Below are 18,657 nucleotides of genomic sequence, written 5' to 3'. Positions count from 1 at the left end.
TGACATTTACATCAACATTTCCACCTGCCACCATCAAGGCAGGCTCTCTTAATTGCAACTTCAACTTGAATCAACTTCAACACATATCTCTGTCCCTAACATACATTCCAGGAAATCCCAAGATCCCTTTCTTTGGTTCTGGGTACAGGCATTTCCTCAGGTACATTTTTTTTCTCCCACCCCAAGATGCAAAACGATCATTCATTCATGTCCTCAGTTGCTGGTATCCTCTTCCAACAGCAAAGACCTGCCCAATCGACCCAGGGCAGGATCCATGGAGGTCAATAGACCTCCCTCGAATAAAGACAGTGAAGAAAAAAGATGTGGTTGTAAACAGAAGGGTTCTCCACCCAGTTTGCCTACACATAAATAAAAATGGCCACCTTGATGCAATGGAATTGTTGAAGTTTACGTTCTAATCTGGATGACATCAAAACACTGATTGCTTCCTATGTGTCTTTCCTAACAGGAAACATTTCTGAAACCTGCCAATACAGTCACCTTTTGGCAGTTTTCTTTGTACAGAAATGACAGGCTGTGTGATGGATGAATATGTGAAGGGGTGGCACTGTTGGTTGATCAGAATGTGCCCACCCTGTCTTTGCCACTCGACACACCCTTGAAGGCCATAGCCATCCGTGTTTCCTTGGGTCGTACCATCTCTAACCGTTGTCTGGAGAGACCTATGATCAAGCAGAACTTGATGCTCTCATTGAATGTTTGCCATCTTCCTTTTTAATCATGGGGGACTTTAATGGGCATCATCCCCTCTGGAGAAGTGCTGATATTGATGGGAGGGGCTGCTCCATAGAGTGCTTTCTAATTACAACCTTTCTCTTTTCAACAGTGGTTCTCATACTTATTTTCATGCACCTAGTCAGTCCTTTACTGCTATTTATTTCTCAGTTTGCTACCCTTCACTATTCTCCCACTTTTCATGGAGGGTTGACAATAATCAACAAGGCAGTGATCATTTTCCTATAATTTTTATAGAGACTGGCATGATCGATGCCACTGTACCCACGTGCCCTGGTGGAAGCTGGATCAAGCAAACTGGCCCTCTTTCACTGCTCTCACAGAACTTGATCCTGCCATTGTCTGACTATTATACAGGCAGTTGCTCAATGTAGTTTTAAAACCTCGACACATTTTCCATGATATCCTCGTCTACGGTGGAATCCTGCCTGCCACATGTCACGGAAGGATAAAGAATGGACCAGGGATACTTTCTGCAGGTATCCCACACTATCGCACTGCATTGCTGATAATCTAGGTGAAAGCTTTTGTCGGGTATCTAGCATTTCTGCTTCATCCTTCACAATCTTAACCATCAAGACTCGGGCAAGAACGATCATCTCTTTCCTTTTGAGCTGATTGTCTCTATAACTGTAATCGTCCTTTCACACTGGTGGAACTCCAACTGGCCCTTCGTTGATCTGGCAGTACATTGATTGGACCTGATGATGTACACTATGAAATGCTGTGCCATCTATCTTCTGCTTCTCTTGCTTTTCTTCTGATTGTTTTTAACCAGATCTGGCGGGATAACATTTTTCCTGATGCCTGGCACCAGGCTATTGCCCTACCTTTCTCTAAGCCTGGAAAGGATCCCAAGATTCCTTCAAACTACCATCCAATTGTGTTGACGAGCTATCTCTCTAAGACCTTAGAGAGGATGGTTAATGCTCATCTTGTTTGGTTCCTCGAATCAACCTACCTCCTCTCGCCCACCCAGTGTGGGTTCCGACAACAGCACTCCACCATGGACCACCTGATTCAACTTGATACATCAATCAGAGAAGCCTTTCTCTAACGTCAACATTTTGTATCAGTATCCTTTGACATTGAGAAGGCTTATGATACAAGATGGAGGTATGGCATTTTGCAAGACCTCCATGTATATGGGTTATGTGGTCACTTGCCCATTTTTATTTCTAAGTTTGTCTGGGTTTGATACTTTCCCATTCTTTTCTACAGGAACCTGGAGTCCTTCAGGGCTGTGTTCTGAGTGTCACACTTTTCAGTATAAAGATTAATGTCATCACTGAACAACTCCCTCTTACTGTTGCAAATGGGCTCATGTCGACGACTTTCACATCTCGTGTCAGTCATTAAACATGAGATATATTGAGTGGCAGCTACAGACTGCCCTCAATCGTTTACTGAAGTTGACCACAGCAAACTGCTGTAGCTTCTCATCCTCTCTAAAACTGTTTGCATGCACTTTTGATGCCATCAAGGGTATTCACCCTGATCCTAAGCTCCATATCAGTGAAGCTGTGCTGCCTGTGGTCCTGAGACAAAGTTCTTGGGGTTTATCTTTGACCGTAAGCTGACCTTTATATCACACATCAAGCAGCTATAGGTCAAATGAACATGAGCACTGAATATTCTCCGTATCCTCTCTTCCACCACTTGTGGACCGGATCGATGTTCCATGCTAAAAACACAACATGCTTTTATTCAATCGAAACTTGACTATGGATCACTGGTCTATGGCTCTGCCAAGACCTCATCCTTAAAAATGCTGAACCCCATTCATCATCAAGGACTTTGGCTCTGCACTGGGGCTTTCCGTACTTTCACAGTTCGGAACTTATACATAGAGCTTCATGAACCTTCTTTGCACCTCTGCCGTTTGCAACTGTCTTTACTATACGCTTCAAACTTCATTCCTTACCAAAGCATTCCACCTGGGGTTGTGTTTTCCTTTTTCAGTGGGCCATACTTTTTCAGAACAGATAATCTGTCATTGCTCCTTTTGGCCTTCGTACAGGTGCAGTTGAATGAATTGGGTCTGTCCTTGGATATCATTGCTGTATCCACTGGTCAACCCATCCCACCATAGCATCTTACAGTACCCAAATGTGGCCTATCTTTAAGTCATCTGAAAAAAGCAGACACTCTCAATTGGAAATACTGTCTGTTATTTGCTGAATATCTTTCAAACCATTCTTCGATTCATATTTATACAAAGGGTTCGAAATCAGGTGATTGTGTGATCTCTGCCATGGTTTGTTGTGGTTCTGTGGTTGTGCACAGAATCCCCTCTACAGCTTCTGTGTTCACTACTGAACTGTATGCCACTTCTCTTACCCTGGATCACATGGAAGCTAAGCAGTACTCAAATTGTGCTATTCATACTGACTCAGTTCTCTACTGGCTCTGGAATCGCTTCACGTTAGTTCACATCCTGTTCTCACCGATATTCAAAAATGACTGGCCCATTTCTCTTTAACACCTACTTCGATCCAGTTTTTCTGGATACTGGGCCAAATAAAACCCTCTGTTGGACTTTGGGTATCTTTCTACCATAAGGATTGGAAGGAGGAAGTTGTTCTAACTTGGCTACACATTGGTCACAGTTTTTTAACTCATTGTTTTCTTTTATCTGGGACTGATGCACCAATGTGTTTGTGTCACACTCAGGTCATAATAAGCTACACTTTACTGTCTTGCTGTCATTATGACTCTTAATGACAGCAAAATTTTAAATGTGTTCTGTCCCAAAGGTTTATCCGTAATGTTAGACAGTTATTAGTGATGGTGACACTGTCCACCTTGGAAATGTTTTTTAGATTTTTAAAGGCCATTGATCTTTTTAATGTTATTTACGTTTTTGTAATTTATACACTAGACTTTTTTTAATGTGATTCCCTTTTAAGAGTCAAAGTTCATCTAGTTTGGTTTGAAATTAGAAAATGGCCATAACTTCAAATAACTTGAAACCAGGACTGGAAAGGCCAACTTCAGGTGACAAATGCTGTTGTTTGAACGACCTGTTAGTCATCCTGGCAAGTTATTATTAAAATTTTTTATCACTTCACTTTCTGAAAATGGCCAAAACTTCAAATAACTTGAAACCAGGACTGGAAAGGCCAACTTCAGGTGACTAACAGTGGTTTTTGTACTTATCTGTTAGTCTTCCTGGCGAGTTATGATAACTACAGTTATGCTACAGAAAGTCCTTTACCAACTTGTATTACTGTAGTTTTTCTCTTACTGCTGTAGACTGGAGGGAAACATTGGATTTAATGCTATTTATGTTGTTTTTTTCAACTTTGTTTTGTTTTACCTTAATTTCCTTTTATGAATTTTCCTAATTTTACTTTAATTTTAACTTTTTACTGAATGTTTGGTGCAGATAGGCCTCGCTAATTTGTGCTAAAAAAACACCAAACCAACCAACCAAGTCCAGACTTTTGTAGAATTAAAACAGTATTGTACTTACTGTATTAGTAAGGTAAATATATTCAACATTGTACATTACTACGACACTTGCAAAACATTTAAACATAGGCCTACTTGTGTTATATTTTGTAGTTTCACAGAACTGTTTAATTGTTAATTAAGCATCAGTTATTAATTTATATCAAAATATTATCATTAGAACATACTTTTAAAGTTTCATATACATTTTATTTTTTTAATTTCTGAAGAAAATATTAAAAGTTAGTTAATCTCCACTTTCCTGAAACACAATCACATCTGTGTTCTGAATTCTGTTTTCAAATTGTGTAACATCAATAGTCACGTGTATCTTCTCTACCAGTTTACAGTTTTAGTCCTAATTCTCTGTTCCACTTTCCTGAAACACAATCACATCTGTGTTCTGAATTCTGTTTTCAAATTGTGTAACATCAATAGTCACGTGTATCTTCTCTACCAGTTTACAGTTTTAGTCCTAATTCTCTGTTCCACTTTCCTGAAACACAATCACATCTGTGTTCTGAATTCTGTTTTCAAATTGTGTAACATCAATAGTCACGTGTATCTTCTCTACCAGTTTACAGTTTTAGTCCTAATTCTCTGTTCCACTTTCCTGAAACACAATCACATCTGTGTTCTGAATTCTGTTTTCAAATTGTGTAACATCAATAGTCACGTGTATCTTCTCTACCAGTTTACAGTTTTAGTCCTAATTCTCTGTTCCACTTTCCTGAAACACAATCACATCTGTGTTCTGAATTCTGTTTTCAAATTGTGTAACATCAATAGTCACGTGTATCTTCTCTACCAGTTTACAGTTTTAGTCCTAATTCTCTGTTTAACAGATATCAATAAATTTTATAAACACACCATACACCTGTAACCATTAAACTACATAATTTTATTTGTTGTACATGTTTATAAGGAACAAGAGGAGCTTATATTCAGTTTCAGGCCTGCAGTGGTTCCTTTGGAATTGGTGACAAATGTTAAACTAGATGTCTGAATTGTGTGACACATTTGTAAGTAAAGTTGGAGCTCATAAGACGAACATTATTATTTTAACCCCTGCAAGGCTTAGCTGGAAAAACAGTTACATGTTAATTGTTTTTGAACACTAGTTAATTATGTATTATTTATGTTATAAAGTGAGTATATATAAGTCTACTGGTATTTCAACTGTGATTTGTTGCTTTCCAGGGATAAATATACACTACATTGTACAAGCAATAGAAATATAAAATAAATGACAAAATGAAATTATGAAAAACATTAACACAGTATGGAGTAACAAATTATGTACTGAAAGAAGAAAAAATGGTGGTGTTGATTTCATTTTACTTTGATTCATTTAATGCTGGGTTGAGAAAAGAACAAATAAAAACTAATAATTTAATAAATTCTATGGAGTTATATAAATGAGATATGGAACTGTAACTTGAAAGGAAGCATTTTTATTCTGAGCATAAAAATTACCTTGTACTAAAACTGACTTTGTTAAAGTTTTAGAAATTTAGATACAAATTTTACTATAAGACCCTGTTAAAAATTCTGATTTGTGTGTGTGTGTGTAACAGGCTTGGGTTGTTTTATTAAAGTTTGTTTTTGTAACAAAGAATGATGCACTGTGACGGCACAAGAATTGCTGTTCAGAGTAACTAAGAATTACGCACTGTGACAGCATGAGATTTACTGTTCAGAGTAACAAAGAATGATGTAAGAGCATTGTTAACATTCAGAACCACTAGGAAAGGCTTTTATATAGTGTTCAGATATATTTTAATTTGAATGTATAGTTTCATCTTATCAGAATTAATTCGTAATGTAAATTACAGCAACCAGCTATGACTTCCTTATCACATTGATTCTCTTAATTAACAGCAGTAACAATATTCATTCAAAATCAAGAACAGTCTTTTTATGTCACTTAATTTTAAACACCAGCTACATGTATAGTTGAGGGAATATATTTTTCATTTCCACAAACTCAGAACCTGGATAATCCTTGTTTGATTTGTACTTCAGGTATAAACAAGCTCACTTTGTTCTCCAGTCTAGTGGATTGAAAAGTTCAGACCTTGCCAAGATGGTAGAAAGTTCTGATGTCATGTTGAGGTAAGGACAACATCCAAACACTTAAAAACACTCTCAAGTTAGTGCCATTTTACCTCTCTGAATGTACAAGAATGCTGATTGTTCACACTTCTTCCTGGGTGTGTTAAATACTGTATGCTGATTGTTCACACTTCTTCCTGGGTGTGTTAAATACTGTATGGTAGTTTTTACTTATGACCACATCATTTTCTTATATTGACTGTTTTGTTTATTTTACTGTCTGACCAATGTTGTTGTAATTACAATATCAACATTTTTCTTGCTGTTTGTGTGTGTACACTATTCTATACTTAACTTTGAACGTTGCACAAGAGTGGTTTGATTGGTTCCAATTTTCACTTGGGTTATATCTTCAACTTTGTTGTGTGTGTTTGTAACTTTACCTTTATATAGGTACAAGACTTTACAACAGTCAAGTCAAATATAATTATGTAAAGACTGGAACCTTCAATTGAATACTCATTTGTATTTTATAGACCATGTAAGCATTTCTTGCTGCAGGGTTGAAATTGTGCAAACAAGTTGCCATTAGTATAGAAGATGTTCTTTTATACTGATTAGACAAGCATTTCTCAATGTATTTAATAACTTAGATTGGATTACTGCCTCATTAAACCACGAAGATGTGGAAACTCACTGAAAAAGTCATTATAGTTTATAAATGTCTATTTCACCAGTTCTTGTTTGTTTTTGTGAAATCTCACAGACTGGCAAGTTGATTGTGACAAACTCTTGCTTTGTGTTTTGTATTCTACAAAGTTATTCATAAGTCCTGCACTGTTGTCACTTTTATGTTTTATGAACCTGACGATGACCAAAGAAGGTCGAAACGTTGTTCGCTCCTCTACATAAAATATTTTCTCAACCCAAACGAGCTGTTTTTACATATATATTTCTCTACAAGTGGGTTTTCTCGACATCAATGACAGTTGGTCCTTTAACATGAGTGGTAGGGCTCTGCTCACTGGGTACCATTTCTCTAGGCAGTACTTCATAATTAGGAGCATCAGTAGGTAGCTTTGTCATGAATGCAAAAATACACTTTATATTCCAACTAACTATTGTGTGAAAACAAAAATAAACAGTGAAATGAAAGCATAACAGTAAAATCATAGGAGTTAGAAATGTCATGGTTCCTATATGTAACTTTATCATACATGGTGTTCTTGTCAAGTCTTATTGAAAACAACATTGTTTTGTGTTTGTTTACAAGAACTTAGTGTCATTTTGAAAGATATAGCACTTTAATTAAGAAATGTTTGATTTTTACAGGCAGAGCTGTGAGACTTTATTTGCAACCTTAAACAAACACCAAGTTCCGTTACTGATCTTTTCAGCAGGTCTCGGAGACCTTGTAAAAGAAGTCTTAACACATTTTGGAACTTTCTACCCCAACATGAAGCTTATTGCTAACTTTATGGAATTTGATGCAGAGGTATACTGTTATAAAAAAACAATGCAATAATTACTATACCTTTAATCATTGTTTAATGAAAAAAACTCGTCCACTGAAGAGCATTTCATAATACATACTAATTTTAATAAGATTTTGTAACTTACTTTAATAGTCCATTTGCTATTTTCAAAACTCATGGTTACCTGGCACTCTAAGTTTTTATTTTTGTTTATTAACATGATTTTCTGAGAATGTGTAAGAAATGCCATGAACTGTGACATTTGATTTAATTGTATGTATTAAAGAAACTTTTGTTGCTACTAATAACTTGCTAAATTCTTTCAAAAGAGGATTAGGTTTTATGAGTTAAACATTGACCCATTTTATTGTGGGTTTCAGCTTTGGTTTGTAACACAGATTCTTCAGTGTATGTTTGGTTTATACGACTATCTGGTAAAAATGAACTTGGCTTTCATTTCTTTAACAACTGCATGTTGCATTAGGTTATTATTTTGTATCATATTTTTTTATACTGTTTTATAATATTTAAAGCTGTAAACACTTATAGAATAATGAAGATAAGTATTTCAATATTATAACAATAATGTAAGAGAATGATATACATTTGGATATTTATAACTGTATTTATCTCCAATGTATAACACAGTTTTGTCTTTAGCTTCAGAGAAATTATTTTACTGTAACAATTAATCACTTCTTTTGACTCTGTTATATTAGTCTAACATACACTTACAGCTAAAAATGAAAGCAGTGTTTATATTAAGCAAAGAAATGTTTCAAAGTGTATGATTCTGCTTTTTATCACAGACAGAATTTATCCACGTAATACTATTTTTGCATTTACTACTACCACCTAACTGTTCATTTTGTAGACAAGTTTTACTTTAGAATTGAGGCCCAGCATAAGCAGGTGGTTAAGGCACGTGACTTGTAATCTGAGGGTTGCAGGTTCAAATCCCCGTCACACCAAACATGCTCGTCCTTTCAGCCTTGAGGGCATTATACTGTGACAGTCAACTTCACTATTCATTGGTAAAAAAGTAGCCCAAGAGTTGGTGGTGGATGGTGATGAGTAGCTGCCTTCCCTCTAGTCTTACACTGCTAAATTAGGGATGGCTAACGCAGATAGCCCTCGAGTAGCTTTGCGTGAAATTCAAAAACAAACCAAACCACTTTAGCATTGAATCTTTATAAACACTCATTGCTTTATTTAAAAGTGTTTTGTCCATCACTTTAAAATAATTCTATATGTCAGTTGTTGAGTTGTCTTCTGTATTATTGTCTCTCTTCAGTTGAGTAAATTACAGTATAAACTGTTGTGTGTCTATTTATTTTTATGTAGGGAAAGGTTAATGGATTTAAAGGAGACATAATTCACATGTACAACAAAAGCCAGTCGTCCATTCACAATAGCAGCTATTTTAAGCAACTGGAGCATCGCAACAATGTTATCCTTTTGGGAGATTCACTTGGAGACCTCCAGATGGCTGATGGGGTTCTCCAGCCTGCAAATATACTTCGTATTGGATTTCTTAACCACAAGGTAAGACTTTCTTAAACCTGTTTTAGTTGTAAGTCTGCTGACTTACAGTTCTCAAATTTGAGGCTCAATACCTGTGATAAGTAGCCCATTGCACAGCTTTGTTCTTTACAACAACTAAATTTGACTTTTAAAAAAATAGTTTTTTATATCTCAACTTTGTAGCCACTTCCATGATTATTGTTAATTATTATACACGTATTTCTTGTTTTATATGTGTTCTTTCATTCAATAACCAGTATATATGTGTTCTTCAGCAGTATGTTGCTTCTACATAAACTGTGGTAATAATGTAATTGATAATACCATCTTATGGAACCTATTATATCCTACAACTTTATGTGAAAGATGGCAAACTTTAACCTTGTAACTCATTTTTTAATAATATTCTTTTATGAACCTTTTTTTTTGGATAGATTGAAGAGAGTCTTCCAAGATACCTAGATAGTTATGACATTGTTCTCACTGATGACCAGACCATGAACCTCATCAATGGATTATTAACTGCAGTCTTGTAAGAAGTAAGATGAAGTCTCCAACAGAGTATAGTAGTATAGTCTGCCTTCAGTGTTGGATCCACGTACTTTCTTATTTATTTGGAGAGTTTTTATATCATTTGATGCTGACCTTGTCCTGTAGTGTAGACACCAGGGAACTTAATGTATGCTGCTGACCTTGTCCTGGAGTGTGGACACTAGGGAACTTAATGTATGCACTACATGAGATTTAAAGAGGTGATCTTTTGTGAAACCTCTGCATGTGTTAATTTAACTGCACTATATAACATGTCAATACCTGCTGTTCCTCTCAGGGTCTGGTAATACAGTAATGATTACATTAGAAGTTGTTTTATATTTGAAATAAAACAGATTTTGTGCTTCCTCATAGGTATCTCTGTATGTCTGAATATGTACTATTCACTAATTTTACAAAATTTGATATCCCTTGGTGTATGATTCTGTATTTGCAATATTAAAATCCAAGGTTCAATTCTCTGCAGTGACATAGCAGATGCCCCAGTGTGACTTTACTCTAAAATAAACTCTATATTTGATGTCCCATAGTGTAACTTTCTGTACCTACAATGTTAAAATTGAAGGTTCAATTCCCTGCATTACCAAACAAACAAGGCTAAATTTGATATTTGGAAGATAAAACATATGGCTAGTTATGATGGTGAAAAGTTACATTTAGATAAAACTTATGGCTAGTTATGATGGTGAAAAGTTACATTTAGATAAAACATATGGCTAGTTATGATGGTGAAAAGTTACATTTAGATAAAACATATGGCTAGTTATGATGGTGAAAAGTTACATTTAGATAAAACATGTGGCTAGTTATGATGGTGAAAAGTTACATTTAGATACAACATGTGGCTAGTTATGATGGTGAAAAGTTACATTTATATGGTTTTTAATGGATTTTTTTAACCAGTTTTAGTCACACAGTGTATTTTGATAATCTGTAGAAATATTGAAACATAGTATGTATGAAAGAAGACCATGTATATGGAACAAGTCATTCTTCTGTTAAATAACTTTATCTGCAGTCTAGACTAGTGTTATGTGTCTACAAAAACTGACAGTCAGTGTTTATAATAATTTCACCTCCTTTTTAACTTTTATTATTATTACTTCAGGTGGCCATACCATTTTGTACTTATGAACTAAGACATTGTTTTAATTATAAACTACTATTTTTTAAAGTAATTATAATCATATGGTTAAATCTAACTTTCTCTTCACTTGAGTATAGACATAAATATTTTCCAAAATTATTTCATTAAATATGAAAGCTCATTACTGATAGGAGGTTAATTTGGATTAATAGATAAATACGAGATGGTTGTTAAGCACAAACATTAAAATAACCCATCGTGGACTTTCTTTATAGTGAATGATCCATACAGTTTAGTTTTCATTTTTATTAATACTCTGTTTGAGAAACATAATGGACCAATGCCCATGCTGGCATCTGTTGTTCCTTTCACCCTACATTACTAATTCAGTTAATAACTTGAAGTAAATGTTGTATTTCACAATGTTATACTCTTAAGGAGTGCAGTAGGATGATACGACAAGTGTCTTTGAGATGAGTACAGAACATGCAAATGTAAACCTCACTAGGTACAGAACATACATACAAGTGTATCACAAAACGTTTGTCTAGTTATAAAAATATATATTATGTGTGAAGTAATTAAAAGTGATAACTTTATAAAGAAATGTGAGTGTGAAATTAGTTTGAATAATACTTGGTTTAATGTATGTATGTAAGGTTAAAGGTGCATACTTCTGCACAGAAAGGTTGGCTAGTATATAAACATGTGTACATAAATTTATAGAGTAGGAGATTATGTACATAAAGATAAATATAATTGTATAAACAACCTTTGGAAGAAATATTCTTGCAATTTAAAATCTTTGGGGCAAGTATCCTTCTTAGACATAAAACACTTTGGTGTAAATATCCTTACAGTGACAGGCTATAGTGGTGACTATCCTTGTAGTTAGAGGGTTTGTGGATAAATATCCTTGTATTAAAAGGCATTTTGGAGAAATGCCCTTGTAGCAATAGGCCTTTTGGATCAATGTCTTTGTTGTAAAAGGCCTTTTGAATGGATAAATATCCTTGTATTAAAAGCATGCATTTTCTACTAGTTTATTAATTTTTTTTATAACTTTCTGACTCTGTTACTAAGTTTATATTTTTTCTTAGTGATTTGAGGTCACAGCTGCTTAAATGGTTGTAGAGATCATCTCAGAGTTTGCCAACAATATTTGTAAATACTTTGTAAACCATTTGTGAATCTGTTTCAACAACTGACCTGTGTTATAATTCTGGTCTTGAGTAAAATCTGTGAACTATGTTCACATGCACATCACAAAATCTTTTTTTGGTGTCATGTGTACTTTTAAATGTGTGTTTAGATCAAAGTAGTTTGTACAAGTTGTAAGTCAGTAAATTATTCCTTCCATATTTGAAGTGTCTTTGATGATAGTTCTTGTAAAGGTCTTGTAAATCTTATCACTCTTGTTTAAAATAAGGTTTCACCTACACAATGCACTACTTCATACACTTACCCCTGTAATAACACATTTTAATACCATATATTTATAGTTTAAATCAGAAAAAGTTATTTTTTATACTGATTTTACAGGTTTATTCAATTAACTCTTTGTTTATTTCACTGTTTTTCACCAGGTTAAACTAACATCATAAGGTGGTTTCAAGGAAACAGTTAGTAACATTAATAGGCTTGGTCGTTAAGGCACTTGACTCGTAATCCAAGGGTCACAGGTTCGAATCCCCATCACATCAAACATGCACGCCCTTTCAGCTGTAGGGGCGTTGTAATGTTACGGTCAATCCTACTATTCATTGGTAAAAGAGTAGCCCAAGAGTTGGCATGTGATGACTAACTGCGTTCCCTCTAGTCTTACACCACTAAATTAGGTGGCTAGCGCAGATAGCCCTTGTGTAGCTTCACACGAAATTCAAAAACCAAACCAGTAATGTTCATTATATAAACAAAATAATTTGAAAAGTTAAAATCTATAAATTTGTTATGTCACTTTTGACTATCACTTTTTTTTTTTTTTTTGCTAATTTCACTTTGGCTTGTGTAATTATACCAAACTCAAAATTCACTGAAGTTGAACGTGCACATTGTATAATTTAAGAACCAAATATTTCAAATAAGATGTAAAAAGTTACCTATGGATTCATCATAATTCTTTAACCTCTAAAGTTGTTAGTATTTTACAATTATAAGCTAAAAATATCTTTTCATATCAAGTAATTATCAAATTATATCAATACATTTCCTCTAAAGATAATATTGTGGTTTACTTCTACGTAGTTGAAGTAACTTCAAAAGCTGTATACGTTTCTGTAATTCTTTACTTATGAAGTTACTTCAAAAGCAGTATACATTTCTGTAATTCTTTAGTTATGAAGTTACTTCAAAAGCAGTATTCGTTTCTGTAATTCTTTAGTTATGAAGTTACTTCAAAAGCTGTATACGTTTCTGTAATTCTTTAGTTACGAAGTTACTTCAAAAGCTGTATATGTTTCTGTAATTCTTTAGTTATGAAGTTACTTCAAAAGCTGTATACGTTTCTGTAATTCTTTAGTTGTGAAGTTACTTCAAAAGCTGTATACGTTTCTGTAATTCTTTAGTTGTGAAGTTACTTCAAAAGCTGTATACGTTTGTGTAATTCTTTAGTTATGAAGTTACTTCAAAAGCTGTATACGTTTCTGTAATTCTTTAGTTATGAAGTTACTTCAAAAGCTGTATACGTTTCTGTAATTCTTTAGTTATGAAGTTACTTCAAAAGCTGTATACGTTTCTGTAATTCTTTAGTTATGAAGTTACTTCAAAAGCTGTATACGTTTCTGTAATTCTTTAGTTATGAAGTTACTTCAAAAGCTGTATACGTTTCTGTAATTCTTTAGTTATGAAGTTACTTCAAAAGCTGTATACGTTTCTGTAATTCTTTAGTTATGAAGTTACTTCAAAAGCTGTATACGTTTCTGTAATTCTTTAGTTATGAAGTTACTTCAAAAGCAGTATTCGTTTCTGTAATTCTTTAGTTATGAAGTTACTTCAAAAGCTGTATACGTTTCTGTAATTCTTTAGTTATGAAGTTACTTCAAAAGCAGTATTCGTTTCTGTAATTCTTTAGTTATGAAATTACTTCAAAAGCAGTATTCGTTTCTGTAATTCTTTAGTTATGAAATTACTTCAAAAGCAGTATACGTTTCTGTGATTCTTTAGTTATGAAGTTACTTCAAAAGCTGTATACGTTTCTGTAATTCTTTAGTTATGAAGTTACTTCAAAAGCTGTATACGTTTCTGTAATTCTTTAGTTATGAAGTTACTTCAAAAGCTGTATACGTTTCTGTAATTCTTTAGTTATGAAGTTACTTCAAAAGCTGTATACGTTTCTGTAATTCTTTAGTTAATTTCATATAATAACAAATTGAAAACAAAAAATAAATCTCAAAAGTTATTTACAGCCACCTATTGGATTGGTACTTATGTGGGCTTATAATGTTAAAATTCAAGCTTTGATACCCATAGTTGGCAGAGCACAGATTAGCCTAACGGCTTAACAACAAACAATACTTAACTATATGGAGTTTCCGTTCTATCATACTTTATGATATAAAAACTTAATTTAGGTATTTGAATAATATTGTGAAGAAAACATCAGGCCTCTATGTCAGATTCTCCGTTCTATCATACTTTATGATATAAAAACTTAATTTAGGTATTTGAATAATATTGTGAAGAAAACATCAGGCCTCTATGTCAGATTCTCCTTTGAAAAAGATATTTTTAACATACACAATATTTAATCCTACTGTACTAGTCACTTTTAAAAATAAAGTGTTAAAGTAACCCAAGAATGCGTGCTCCGATTTTAACCAGTTGAACATGAGAAATAAACATGGTGCACGAGGCAGTTTCTGGCACATATAAAGATTTTCATGAAAAATGTTGACGTTAATTAATTAAGTGTAAAAAAAGTGTTATTCATTAGGCCTAGGCCCATGTCTAGGGTGGTAAATCGTGAATTATTATTCAAGACGTTTAACAAATGTTCTTAATAGATTATATTTGAACTGAAAGTAAAAACAACCTCTAGATATTAAAACTTGTAACATTTATAGTGTTACATTGTTTTTCATATTGCCATAAACTCCCACTGTTTTGATGAAATTGAAAAATATTATAATTTTAAATACCTTTTGGTGAAATATTTAATAAAGCCCTCTATTGGAGAATGCGCGGAATTAGTGTGAAGCATTTCCCTCCCCGTTTTTTTTTTTTTTTCTCTATTGTTATTAATGTTACTTGATATTTTTACAGACGTTTTTCGTTTGTGTTTTCATGTAGGCGAATTTTGTCATAAATTTCATCGTTAACAGAGTTCCTACTTTGAAAAGAGTATGACAGGCATGGCAACCCGCTTTGTTCGGGCTTAGGGTACAATGCTTGTTTCTGTATGATTTTCTTTTTGCATGTGACGTATATTCTTGACTGGGTATTGCACAAGTCCCACCTGTTCTCGAAAATTGTAGAACGTTCTTGCGCATAAGAATCAACAGTGTACTAGATGTGTGTGTAATACTACTTATACTAGTAATTGACAGTATTGTTGCAATCGAATTGAATGCTCTAGAGTCTCGTGTGATTGACAAATAAAAACCGACGCGCCGAGAGACAGAATTATTATTATTGGACAGCTACAGTCAGTGTGCTATAGGCCTGGGAAGTTATAATTGTGATTAACGCCTATTAATCGGAAAACTACAAAGTTGGACCTGGAACATTTATAGATTTAGAACATTACAAACCATTCAACTTCAGTGAATTATTTCGGACATTAGAATTTCTACGAGGACATTAAGTATGTCTATGGTAAGAAGTAAATTTGTAAGCGGCGTTAGGCCAAAGGAGAACCAAGCTAGGTATCTCAGGGAACGCAATATCAACTCAAAATTAATATGCTCGTCATGGACCATCGATAAAATATTCAGTTTTAGACCGGTTGTAAGACTCAGTATTGTCTTTAAGGTTGTAAAACTATTGTATATAAACCATAATTTGTAATAATTATTAGTAATAACAGTTATAAATTTTATTGTTTTTATGTCTGCATTAAAATATATGTATGTTAAAAAAGGAAATTATGTGTATCAATCTTGTTGGCAAATAACATACATTTTATATATATATTAACATTTCATTAACTTCTAGATTCAAATTTAAATTTCCGGTTATTTGAAACAGAAATATATAACGTAAATAACATAAATCGGACACTATTAATTCTTACCTGAAGCAGCCTGCGAAACTGCTATATCTGAGGTCCTGAAACTCGGGTTTCACACGATTTATCTTCCAATCATTACTTTCAAAAACCCCAATAAACGTTTGTATCTACGGTTCAAATATTAACAGAAAATAACCAGAGCTTATTGTAACTTTACTAAATGGATTGTTAAACATAATTGATGTAAAATGGGTTACTCTTTAAAATGTATAAATTTATTAATACTACAAGATCTCGATGGTGATTAAGTTTAATATCGTGAAAATGTAAAGCCATTCACAATTAGCTAGGGTGCACGATTCATAACATGAGGGTCACGGGTTAGAATCCTCGTCACACCAAACACGCTCATTCTTTCAACTGTGTGGGCGTGATATTGTGACATTCAGTCCCACCATTCGTTAATAAAGGAGTTTTGGGTGGGTGGTGACACCAGCTGCTTTCACTCGAGTTTTACACTGCTAAATTATGGACGGCTAGCGCAGATAACCCTCGTGTAGCTTTGCGCGAAATTCGAAAAACAAACAAACAATAATAAATAAAGTAATATAATTCTATTAAAGCAACTTCGTTTATAATTGTTGGTGGATCAATATATTTGGTTGATACATTTATTGTTAGAGAAGAAACGAATCGTATTTCTGCCGTACGCTTTATCATACATAAGATATACTTAATTAACAGTTCTTTTTGTCAGGCTGATTTTCCAACCTTGCTCTTAATAGATAGCTTTCCCTGATTGGAAGTTAATTTATGAAGAAGCCAGTGTGTGTCTCGTCACGTTTGATTTCTCGAAAAAAGAGAAAGTCGTAAAGGCCAAAATGCATTTATCCAAAGAAAACAGCTGAAAAAGTCCGTCCATTACGATTTTAGTGACAGGAGGGCCGTGAAACCTTATAAGTGTAGTGAGTGTTGGCATAATAAGCCTAGAGTCAAGGGTATAAAATTTATAATAAAACGATTCGATTTTAAACTTAAATTATTTCTGAACTAAGCTATATTTTGTTATGTCTTCAACGTTTTAACAAAAAAAAACAATCCGTTTTAATCAACGGAAACTGCATTATGAAACCAACAGTTTATTTAAACTTTAAATCTTATATTTCAGTTCAGAGACAAACTAAAATATTAGATTATAGTTTTCTTGCTAAGCAACATGACATAAAAGCCATTCTTGGAAGGTGCTGTCACCAAAACCAAAATACAGGTAAACATCGATATAAAACGCAACGATAAAGCGCGATAATCAGTTGGGCGCGATGGGGTCTTAGGCCCCAAATTTTTTTGGGTTTCTACTTTTAGAATATCAGCCCCCATCAAAGTAATGAATTCGATAAATTTCTTTAGAATTCTGCTTTTTACATTTAATTTCAGTCTTAAAATTGAGTTTAATAAATAAAAAAATGCTATATCATTGGTGTAAGTAGTTTTGTTTGTTTTTCTTTATTTCACTACAAAACGCGTAAATTTTGCATCATCGCTCACCCTGAGGGTCAAAAAAATATATAATAAAATCGGTATAAGGCGCAATCAGATACAACGCGGTCGAATTTTTTGGACCCCAACTAGCGCCTTATATCGATGTTTGACTGTATTTTGTTTGGTTCTTTGTCCGCCGCGCTCACTGCGCAGGTTACACTTCACTCACGCGAGGGTGCAAAAGAAGCTTTCTTTGATTTACGTGTCTATTGTTTGTTACGAAACCGGAAGTCTTATTGTTAATGTATACATTACACGAATAAATTCTATATAAACTAGATATTTTGGGGTAAGTTAATTTGAGTTAATATTTAATTTAGAATATAGCATTATAGGCCTAGCCTATAAAATAAAATTATGGTACCCTAAAATAGACTACGCGAGCACAGATAGCCCACTGTTTATCTTTGTGCTTAATTCGAAACAGTCAATTAATAGACCACATGATAAAGAGCAAGGTTTACATTATAATTTAATATTTAAGGTGTGAAACAACATTAAAGTTAAGTCACAGAGTGCATTTTACTTTACTTGCCAGTGTGGGAAACAAAACCATCCTTCAGAAAGAAGTTCTGATTTGAAATAGGTTCATAGTTTATTTTGAAAAATAATTTTTTTTGTAAATTCACAAAATATTTTTTACCTATCGAAATATGGAAAGGAAAGACAGAGAAAATAGTTGTTTTTTTTTAACGAAAACTTTGGAAACGCTGGCAGTTAAAAATAAAATTGGTTGGCCGTTCTATTCAGTAGTAACTCGATATGTATACATTTTTATTGTATTATACCCAAAATTGTTAATCAGGGTTAGTGTATATACTGGCCATATGTATTAAACATACTCTGAACCATGATGTTCGATAAGCCTAAACAACAATCAAAAGTATTCTAAAATTATTTACTGATAACTTTTATCACTTACTGGTTGTAATTTGTATCGTAAAATAAACATGTATATAAATATTTTTTAAATTTAAGAAACATCAAAGTAATTATAACAGTTAAGTATAGTAACAGCTTATGAACCTCATAAGTATATTATTAAACGA

The 18,657-nt window shown here is 33.6% G+C and overlaps 1 protein-coding gene across 1 annotated transcript in view; it reads left to right on the top strand.

Moving 5' to 3' along the window:
* The window catches only part of LOC143257778 (cytosolic 5'-nucleotidase 3-like), a 34,425-nt gene extending 22,162 nt beyond the window's left edge, over nucleotides 1-12,263 (top strand). Inside the window, exons 8-11 of the mRNA XM_076516810.1 lie at nucleotides 6,235-6,324; nucleotides 7,597-7,759; nucleotides 9,084-9,284; nucleotides 9,698-12,263. Coding sequence (XP_076372925.1) covers nucleotides 6,235-6,324; nucleotides 7,597-7,759; nucleotides 9,084-9,284; nucleotides 9,698-9,799 — 556 coding nt within the window. The 3' untranslated portion in view covers nucleotides 9,800-12,263. The remainder of the gene's footprint in view (nucleotides 1-6,234; nucleotides 6,325-7,596; nucleotides 7,760-9,083; nucleotides 9,285-9,697) is intronic.
* The last annotated feature ends 6,394 nt before the right edge of the window (nucleotides 12,264-18,657 follow it).

The sequence above is a fragment of the Tachypleus tridentatus genome, chromosome 7 (genome assembly GCF_004210375.1).
Source record: "Tachypleus tridentatus isolate NWPU-2018 chromosome 7, ASM421037v1, whole genome shotgun sequence".
Classification (NCBI taxonomy): Eukaryota; Metazoa; Arthropoda; class Merostomata; order Xiphosura; family Limulidae; genus Tachypleus; species Tachypleus tridentatus.
The sequence above is the reverse complement of the archived record's forward strand: the minus strand, read 5'-3'. Positions and strand labels throughout refer to the sequence as shown.